The sequence below is a fragment of the Octopus bimaculoides genome, chromosome 25 (assembly GCF_001194135.2).
Source record: "Octopus bimaculoides isolate UCB-OBI-ISO-001 chromosome 25, ASM119413v2, whole genome shotgun sequence".
Taxonomy (NCBI): domain Eukaryota; kingdom Metazoa; phylum Mollusca; class Cephalopoda; order Octopoda; family Octopodidae; genus Octopus; species Octopus bimaculoides.
The window spans coordinates 15,474,755-15,485,050 of record NC_069005.1 but is presented as its reverse complement, the minus strand read 5'-3'; the positions used below and the strand labels follow the sequence as shown (position 1 = coordinate 15,485,050).

Genomic DNA, 10,296 nt, shown 5'->3' with positions numbered 1-10,296 from the left:
GAAAGATTGAACGAAAGAGAGGAACGAGTCAAGATGTTCGCGGGAGAGAGAGGTGGCACCGATACAGTCGTCGATATACCGACCGTATAGTTCGGGAGTGGGACCAGTGAAACTGGAGAATATTTGGGCCTCAACATAACCAACGAAGAGGTTCGCGTAGTTGGGGCCCATTCTCGTCCCCATGGCCACTCCCGAGACCTGCTGGTAGATATCTCCCGCGAACGAGAAGCAGTTGAGAGATAGGACAAGTTCGGCCAGACGAATGAGTGTGGAGGTGTCGGGTTGTGGGTTGGGGCGTTGGTCTAGAAAAAACTTATATATATATATGTGTGTGTGTTTATGTCCCCATAACTTAGCAATTCAGCAAAAGACCAACAGAATAAGTACCAGGCTTAAAAAAGAAACTACTGAGGTTGATTCATTTGACTTAAAATTCTTCAAGCCTTGTCAGTACATTTGGTAGATGGAAACTGAAAGAAGCCCATTATATTTGTATGTTTGTGTCTCCTTGTCTTGATATTACATGATAGTTGTAAAATGACTGTTACTGTCTTACAACCATCATCACTCATTTCCAATATTCTGCAAAAACATGTTCGGCCATGGGAAAATATTCCCTTGCTAGGAAACAGATGAGGGTTGGCAAAAGGAAAGGCATCCAGATGTAGAAAATCTGCCTCAATAAACACATTTCAAACCATGCTTGCATGAAAAAGTGGATGTTAAAAAAGAAAAATTGATGATGAACATTAAATTTGAGGCTTTGCAGGATAAGTAAACCAGGAAACAAATAGCGGCAATGAAAGAGTTTTGCAGAGATTTAATTTATGGAAGCAGTTTTGGGGAAATATTTGGAGTTGAGATCTGGATTGTTAGATAATAAAAAATATGATGCAAGGAAAAAGGTTTAGTGGATAGATCAAATGGATTTAATTTAAGTGGTGAGAAAGCATACAATCAATTAAAGCAGACAACCAGAAATTGTTGTAAGTTGTATCAGAAATTGTAGTGGGGGGGGGATGAGACACAGGTATGTAAAGGAGCAAAGGTTGTAAGACTTTGATGTATCAATGAAGCTGTAATTATTTATTGTTTTTAACTTCCCAAATTTTTCATCAAAGATATTTTTTTTTCTTCCCCAACTTTAACAATGCTACAAGTCTGTCTGTTTCAGTCAGCACTTACAGAAGTATTAGGAAAATGGCAACAGCAGAACCAACAACAACAGTAATAATATTAGAATTAATAATAATAATAATAATAATAATAATAATGATAATAATAATAATAATAGTAATAATAGTAATAACAATAATATGATGGTGCATAGAAATGTTTGAAATGTCTGCTAACTGAGAATTTACATAGTTTTTACCTGTTTGTTGTCTGCTAATATCATTTATGAGAAAGACCATAAAACAACAGCAACAACATCAACAAAGCATTCTACTGCATCACCGATTCTCAAGCTTCGCTTCAGATGTTTCACATGAATTAACACAATTACAAAGCATCTAAAAAAGATTACAGGCAGTCACATTTTCTTTGAGAAATAGAAAATAGATATCAATCAATCAATCAGTCAAAGTCTCAGTTATTGATTTCCCATTATTGGGTAAATGTCTTTCTTTTTATTTCTCTATCACTTTCGGTTTTGGGTGCTAGATATCCAGTTTTTGTCTAATCACTCCAGTTCATCCTTCCATCATGTTTGCTATTATTCTGTCTCTTTTACAATCTCCCAGAATCCAGTCTCTTGGCCCTTTTCTTTTTTTAGCTCCATTTATTGCCACTGATACTCTTAACCTGTCCAGTCTATTTGTAATTTTGACAATGTCCTTTAGTTGTTTTTGTTATTATTTAATTTGTTTTTCCATTTTTATGAATTTTGCACATTATTCCAGGCATAATGCATCCTTAAGAACATCGATCCATTGATCTTGTTTGCTAGGTTCCATCTCTGATTTCTGCATCATAAAATAAAACTCTGAAATAATCTAAAGCTTATGAAGTTTTATAAATGAATCCTTTTAACACTCTCAGGATGGATTTTAATATTTCTACCCTGGAACCTTTTTTAAGATGCAAGAAATTTAAGAATGTTATTATTAAACATTCTATCTAAAAACAAAATGGATTGTTTATACTTATGAGATAAACAGAACTCAATGCATAGGGTGCCTATAGCTTTGGTTAGCACATTTGACTGAAACTCTTAGCCTTCAAGTCACAGAACTAGCTTCTCAGTTATATTAAAATAGAAATCTCAAAGCACAGGAGAGTGTTTATGTATGTATGTATGTATGTATGTCAGTCAGTTTTATTTCAAGATTTCTTGCCAATAGAGAAAGCACCGGTTTCTAACCTAGATTTAAGGCTCCTTCATTGGAATTTCAGCATCAACAACAGGGTATTTTTGTATGTATGTATGTGTGTGTGCGTGTGCGTGCGTGCATGTATGTATGTATGTATGTATGTATGTATGTATGCGTATGTGTATGTATTATGCATGTGTGTATGCATGCGTGTATATATGTATGCATGTGTGTATGTATGTATGCATGTGTTTATGTGCAGATTTGTATGTTTTGTTTCATGTATGTATTCCCATTTTATAGAATTTTACAGTTCTAGTGATGGATTGGATCTGTAGTATTGGAATTAGCTTTCTCCTGTCTGATTTTGAGAAGCCTAATTTCTCAAGATTGATATTTAGGCAGTGTGTTACATACCCCAGGGCCCCAATAATTACAGGTATAAACCTGAACTTATTATCCGGATAGAGTAACTGCAGATTTCTCAATAGTTCAGCATAAGTGTTCTCTTTTTCACTGATCTTCAGCTTTATGTTAATATCTGCTGGGCAGCTAATTTCCACAACTGTGCACAATTTCCCTTCTCTATCTCAAATCATTATGTCAGGCCTGTTGTGCTTACATTTTATTGAGGTCTTCACTGGTACATTCCACCAGTATTCCTTTTTATTATGAGTGGCTATGGCTTCTACCATATTGTGGGTTCTTATTTCTTTGTCCTTGGGGTTATCCTTCTGATGGATTTCTTTATAGAGTGTCCTAGCTACAGCATCATGTCTCATCAGTAGATAATACTGTAATGACTTTTTCAGACAACTGCTTATGATGTGGATGATATCTTCAGTGTTAAATCCACAAAGTCTGCATCGGATGTCATATTTTACGGCTTTTCCTGCATTTCTATCCCTTTTGTGCATCAGGTACTTGGTTGATATTTCCTCTTCCTGGATTGCTAAAACATACCCTTCAAAGTGGGAGGTAGTAAACTGGTTATTGGTCCATGATAGACTGCTTTGATGATCAATGTTACTATCATCTCATCTCAGAGCTTTCTCCTAACATTACATTCTGCTCATATATGCATAGTCTTCTGCTCATATATGTTTATTCTTTCATCTGATGATATGTTGCAGTAGAGTCGTGCGACTTCTTTGGGCATATATTTAAGGTTATCAGACAAGAAATGTTGCTCAAGGAGTTGCCTTCCAAGTCTTATGATGTTATCAGCCTCAAGTATGCAAACTTGGTCAAGGGAAGCACTTGGTTAAAGGATGTTGCTGAAGGGATATGATATAACATTCAAAGGCATTTTGGTTTGATGTTAAGCCACTGCCATGCATGCTTGTATGTATGTATGTATGTATGTACGGACGGATGGATGCATGCATGCACACATGCATGTGTGTGTGTGTGTGTATTGGCTATAGAATATATATTTTATATGTATGATGATGATGGATTCTCTTGTCATGAACACCAAATGAGGGTTCAGTAAAATAAAGCATTAATCATGTTCTATGGATACATAGGTGTCTCTTGAGGCCTGCCTTGCAAACCTTTTGGCAAATGGAATAAGTTGAGGACTCAGTTTGCTCGAGTTCTTGTGGATCATTTGCTATGTGTTTCTTTGAGGGGACGGCAAGTCCTGCTTTGCTTCATGTCACAAAACCACAATGACAGCTAAAGTTTCCATTTAGAGGAGCAGCATTTTGCCAGCGTGCCTTCATGTTTGCACAAAGTCGGTCCCGGTGCTGGAATTAACTTTGCTCAAATCTTTGAACTGGGGAGATGCAGGACTGGCACCAAGTCCTGCATTCTGAAGCTTTGTTTTTCTAGGAAGAAAGGGGAATGTTGCATCACTTCAGGTTGTCTTTTAGTTTGTCTTTGAAGTGCAAGAGTGGCCTTCCAACTGACCTTCCTGTTGGAAATCAGCCAAAAAGAAGTTGCTGCGGAATTTTGATAGATATGTATGTGTGTGTGTATTTGCTAGAGAAAATAATCTACTATAGGGGCAATTCCTTTAATTGATGCTCTTATTTCAAAGTTTTTCAATTTCAGTGGGTGTTGTTATAGTGGCAGCAGAAATTATTATTATTATTATGGGGTAAGCTGGCAGATTCATGAGCACGCCAGGCAAAATGCTTTGCAGCATTTCATCTGCCACTATGTTCTGAGTTCAAATTCCGCTGAGGTCGACTTTGCCTTTCATCTTTTCAAGGTTAATAAATTAAGTACCAGTGAATTACTGGGTCAATGTAATCATATTACCCCTCCCCTCAAATTTCAGGCCTTGTGCCTATAGTAGAAAGAATTATTATCATTGTTATCATCATCATCATCACCTCATTTCGTTGAGAGGTGATGTTCCTTAACTAAAAGAATATGAAACAATGCATAGGATTAGGTGTGAATTTGTGACTCTTCTTCTTATTTCCAGTTTGCATCTTGAACCACTAAACTGCTCAACCTTTCTATGTATCAGGCTAGTGTATGGCAGATTAAAAGTTGAATTACCATCTGTGTTACTATGCACCCTATGGTATATATCTAGTCTGTTAGAGCCACATTTCACTACAGAAGAAACAGTAAAGAGCACAAAGACAAAACAACTCAAAGTAGTGGAGTACAAACTGTCAGCTTTTGATTAAAGTGTCTGATACTCTGTCCACTTGGCCATCCATCATAATTTGTAGTGATAATTAAGGAAATATATTAATATATTCAGGTTTCAAGATAGCGCATGTTTGTGTGTGTGAAGCAATCAATAAATGAATACACACTGAATAATGTAAAGCAGTGATTCCAAACCATTTTTACTCATGGCACATATAAGAACATCTTCAACATTATTTTTATGTCTGCTTTTTTCCTGTGCTGGTATGGGTTAGTCAAGGTTATTGGTTGGCAATTTTTGGTTTTAGGTACATTATAACTGTAGGATCATTCAGGAAACCCCAAAACAACCTTGAAAATTACAAAAATATATTTGAGTACCCAAAGTACTCAAAACCGCCTGGGTCGACTTTGCCATTGATCTTTTTCGGGTTGATAAATTAAGTGCCAGTTATGCACTGGGGTCGATGTAATCAACTGGTCCCCTCCCCCAAAATTTCAGGCCTTGTGCCTATAGTAGAAAGGATTATTAGAGATTTCTTGTGAATGTGGCAAGTTGGCAGAATCGTTAGCACACCAGACAAAATGCTTAGTAGCATTTCATGTCTTTACATTTGGAGTTCAAATTTCAGCCAGGTCACTTTGCTTTTCATCCTCTAGGGATTGATAAATAAAATACCAATTGTGCACTGGGGTCAATGTAATTGACTTAACACTCCCTCCCAAAGAATTGCTGGCATTGTGCCTATAGTAGAAAGGATGGGGAAAGCTGGCAGAATTGTTAGCCAGACAAAAAAAAAAGCAGCTTTTCATCCATCTTTACTTTCAGAATTCAAATTCCACCCAGGTCAACTTTGCCTTTCATCTTCTCGAGGTTGATGAATTAAATACCAGTTGAGTACTGGGGTCAATGTAATTGACTTAATACCTCCCCACAAATTTACTGGCTTTGTGCTAAAATTTGAAACCATTATTACAGATTTCTGGCAAGCTGGCAGACTTGTTGGCACACTGGACAAAATACATAGTTGCATTTCTTCTGGTTCAAATACCATTTTGGGTTCAAATACCACTGAGGTCAACTTTATCTTTCATCCCTTCAGGGTTGATAAAACAAAGTCCCAGTTGAGCACTGGACTTACTGTAATTGATTAAACCCCCACCACCACCACCACCACCACTTAAAATTACTGACTTTGTGCCTGAATTTTAAACCACTATTACAAAGTATTAATCAACTCAAGATTATAGCAGAAGACATTTGTCCCAGAAATGGTATGGAACCCAAAACCATATGATCGTAGACTGAACTTCAAAACCATCCAACCCAAGTGTGGCTGTGTGGTAAGAAGCTTGCTTCTCAACCATATGGTTCTAGGTTCAGTCCCACTGTATGACATCTTGGGCAAGTATCTTCTACTATAGCTTCGGTGGAAACTAAAAGAAGCCTGTCTGTATATATATATATATATATATATATATATATATATGTGTGTATATGTATGTATGTATATATCTATGTGTATATTTGTGTCAGTGTTTATCTCCCCCCACCCCACCCCATCATCACTTGACAACCAGTTTTGGTGTGTTTATATCCCCATAACTTAGTGATTCAGCAAAGAGACCAATAGAATAAATACTAGGCTTTAAAAAAATGAGTTCTAGGGTTGAATTGTTTGACAAAAACACTTCAAGGCAGTGCTCCAGCATGGCTGCAGTCAAATGACTGAAACAAGTAAGAAAGAAAAATTATCCTTAAGTCAGTGAAAAAGGAAATCAATCAGCCTCAAGGGATTTGAACTTTGAATAGCTAAATACCACAAGGCATTTAATCTGGTACACTGATATTTTGATTTCTCCAATCCACTTTCTAGTGATTAACAGTAACTATTCACCAAGATATTCAGAGGGAGATGATATTGTAGCTTTATAAATAGTCATGAATTGATAATATCAATGCTAATTCTTGTTTAAAAACTCTACTAAGACTGCAAGGATGACAAAGTAGCTAGGTTACAATCTGAGAATGACATCTTCTGAAATGACATTTGTGAAATAAGATAAGATTGCATGCCATGAAGAGAAGGGGATTTCTGACATTTCATGCAGGTCCTTTCCCAAATGATAGTGTGTGGGTGTTTCAACCCTCTCCTTGAACAGTAAATAGTCTAAATCTAATTGTGGTTTCTGACTTAGGAAGACTCCTAATATTTTGACTAACATTTTTTTGATCAAATGTCTTCTGTTTTAATAACACTGTGTAACAAAATTTAGGTCTTTTTTTTATCTTTATCTTATGTTATTTCCTATTTGCTTCTATCCAGAAATCAAAGGAAATGACTACTATTCCCTTCAAACTTTGCTTTTGCGACTTGGACTTCAATGTTTTGAAACTGTCCTATTTTCCATTATGTTTCAGACAGATTCAGCACTGAGTTGCTGAAACAGAAATATCATTATAGCAAATATTCTGCTCAAAACCACAGATTTGTTTATCAGTTTCTTGACCTTAACCAGTTGAGCGTGTCCATTAGTGACATTCTGATGATGAGCAGAAATAGTGGAGGAGCATCACTGCCATGTGCTGAGAGGGATTCTTTGTGGTTTGCATGAAGAAACAGAAGTAAAGTTTGAAGGAAATATTAGCCATTTTTCATACTTTCTAGGAGTAAGCAAATAGGAGATAACAGTTGCTACCCAAGGACAAAAATCGTGTTACACAGTGTGATTTACTTCTTTCGCTTGGTTTCATGTTGGTTATATTTTGTAGCTTCAAATTTTTTTCTTTTTTTTATATTATTCCTCTAGGATGGATTTTTTGAAGGAGAACTGATTAATGGAAATAAGGGCCTTGTTCCATCCAATTTTGTTGAAAAAGTTCCAGGTAAATGCTTCATAATCATTTCTTTTTTTTTTTTAATGTCATTGTCTAAAAGAACTCCATAATACTGTCCACCATTTCTCTTGCAGGTAAGCTTGATTAGTAATTATAATGATGCACCATGTATACTGTGTAAATATATAACGTATGCATGTCTGAATAATTGTGAGAGATATGGAAATTTTATAATTTTTTTTAAGCAATTGTTAAGTACAAGGAGGTGCTGAAAAGTTCCTGACTTTGGGTAAAAAATAATACAGGAGGACCAGTTAATTATGATTTTATCCAATATATTCCCCTCTCAGATTCACACACTTATTGTGGCAGTTTTTCAGGTTTCCTAAGTTCTGTGAAAGAAATGAGAAGGTTGGGTCTTCAACCAGACCTTTCACAATACCCTTAAAGCCAGAAACTTTTCAGCACTCCCTCATAGTTAACTTCATTTGTAACAATTAACATAAATTGGAAATAAAATACTTCTACTTGCTGCTAATAATACTACTAATAATACTTTTGCTTCTACTACAGTTGCTGCTATTACCTTGACTACTGCTGCTTTTACTACTACTAATGCTAATATTTTATCAACTGAATTATATGAAGAGTTCTTAATCCTTTTGTTATATTTCTGTTGAAATGCACTGCCTTTGTTTCGATTAATTTTTAAAATAATGAAGAATTTAGTTTAGTAAAATAATTTTGTCATTATTAAGCTGGTGTTTGAAGCATAAATCAACATGAAATTTTTATGGAAGGTTTTAATTTAGATCAATTTAAAACAGGAAGTTTTTGACATAGAAGCAAGGGCAGTCTCAGGCAGGTTGGTACTAAAATGGTTAACAGAACCTCAACAACCTTTAAATAATTATATTTCCAATCATAATTATTTTTGTGAATATGCAAAACGAATTTTCTTTAAGATATATCAGTATCCTTTTGAATTTTAGCCTGATTATTGCTAAGGGCCCTGCCAACTGAATCCATACATTTAGAATCTTGCTTTACAGCTGAATATATTGCAAATTTTTTTTAACTACAAAAATATATATACTGACAATGACCATAACCATTTAGCATTTAAACCAGCCACATCTGGCCCAAATATTCTACCTGTTTTATGTTCAAAACTAGTCAGAACTGGTCTCACACACCTACCCTACAATTTCACTCTAAAAATAAGCAATCACATCACCAAAATATCAAAGCTATGAGATGATGTATGATTAATGCAAAACAATGTGAATAAATAAGCATTATATTTAACAGAATAATTTGAATGTTGCTGTGGTCAAGAAGAGTCGTTTTGCCAATATTAATAACACATGCATCTGTTCAATTCTACTCCTCCATTATTAGTCAATTAGTTAAATACTTATCCAACTAACTCATAAATCATTTGTTTAACTTGTTGGTTAAACAATCTTTTTTTCTTTTTTTTTTTTATCTATTCATCAAAGTTCTTTTGTTGTCATTCATAACATTTTCAGCAACTCCTCTCTCGTCCATTATGGAGCGGTGTACACCACAACAAAATTTCTTTCAACACATGAATTCACATAAAGAATATTGCAAACCAAATACAAAAGCAAAGTAATAATCTGAATTCTAAAGGGTTAATTTTTCAAGTCTGGTATTTAATTCATTGGTCTCTCTTGTTGAACTTTAAGTTACAGGGGACATAAACAAACCAACACCAGCTCTCAAGTGGATGGTGGGGACAAACAAATAAAAAGACACACACACACACATGGTATATATATATATATATATATATATATATATATATGTGAACTCTCCCATTGTTAAACAACATGTGTGCTGAACAACCACACAGATGATTTATTTAGATTGATCAAATGGATGTGTTTGCTTAAACGTTCTCTCTCCATCAAATTGACATTACCTGTACAGGTGCACAACTTGCCACATGTCAAATGACAAAATGATCACTGAGCAACATGAAATGAAGTGCTTTGCTCAAGAACACAATGCGATGCCCTGGCTGCAAATCAAAACCACAATCTTGCAGTTCTAAACGCAACACCCTAACCACTAACTCATTTGCCTTCACTTCATATAGCTTGCTTCCCAACCATATGGTTCCAGGTTCAGTTCCACTGCATGAAACCTTGGGCAAGTGTCTTTTACTGTAGCCTCAGGCTGACCAAAGCCTTGTGAGTGGATTTGATAAACAGAAACTGAATGGAGCCCATTGTATATATATATATATATATATATATATAGATATGCAGAGCAGGGAATCGTCAATTAGTAATAAAATTAATAATTAACAATTTTGCCGGGTAGCTCAGTATGAAAAAACCTTTTCGGTAAAAATCATTTATAATCATAAATATATAGGGATTGACAGTAACCTGCTTCTCCAACATACTGAGAATTCAGAAATAGCAGTCAAAGAACTACTGATTTCAAAAACTACAAATTATTACTCCAGATTGATAGCGATATTTTTGATACACACAG

The 10,296-nt window shown here is 35.3% G+C and overlaps 1 protein-coding gene across 12 annotated transcripts in view; it reads left to right on the top strand.

Annotated features, from left to right (window-relative positions):
- The window catches only part of LOC106877382 (RIMS-binding protein 2), an 888,511-nt gene that overhangs the window by 755,757 nt on the left and 122,458 nt on the right, over positions 1-10,296 (top strand). For all 12 annotated transcript variants that reach the window (XM_052976546.1, XM_052976547.1, XM_052976545.1 and 9 more), the window contains one exon: positions 7,740-7,815. In XM_052976546.1, the coding sequence (XP_052832506.1) occupies positions 7,740-7,815 (76 nt within the window). The remainder of the gene's footprint in view (positions 1-7,739; positions 7,816-10,296) is intronic.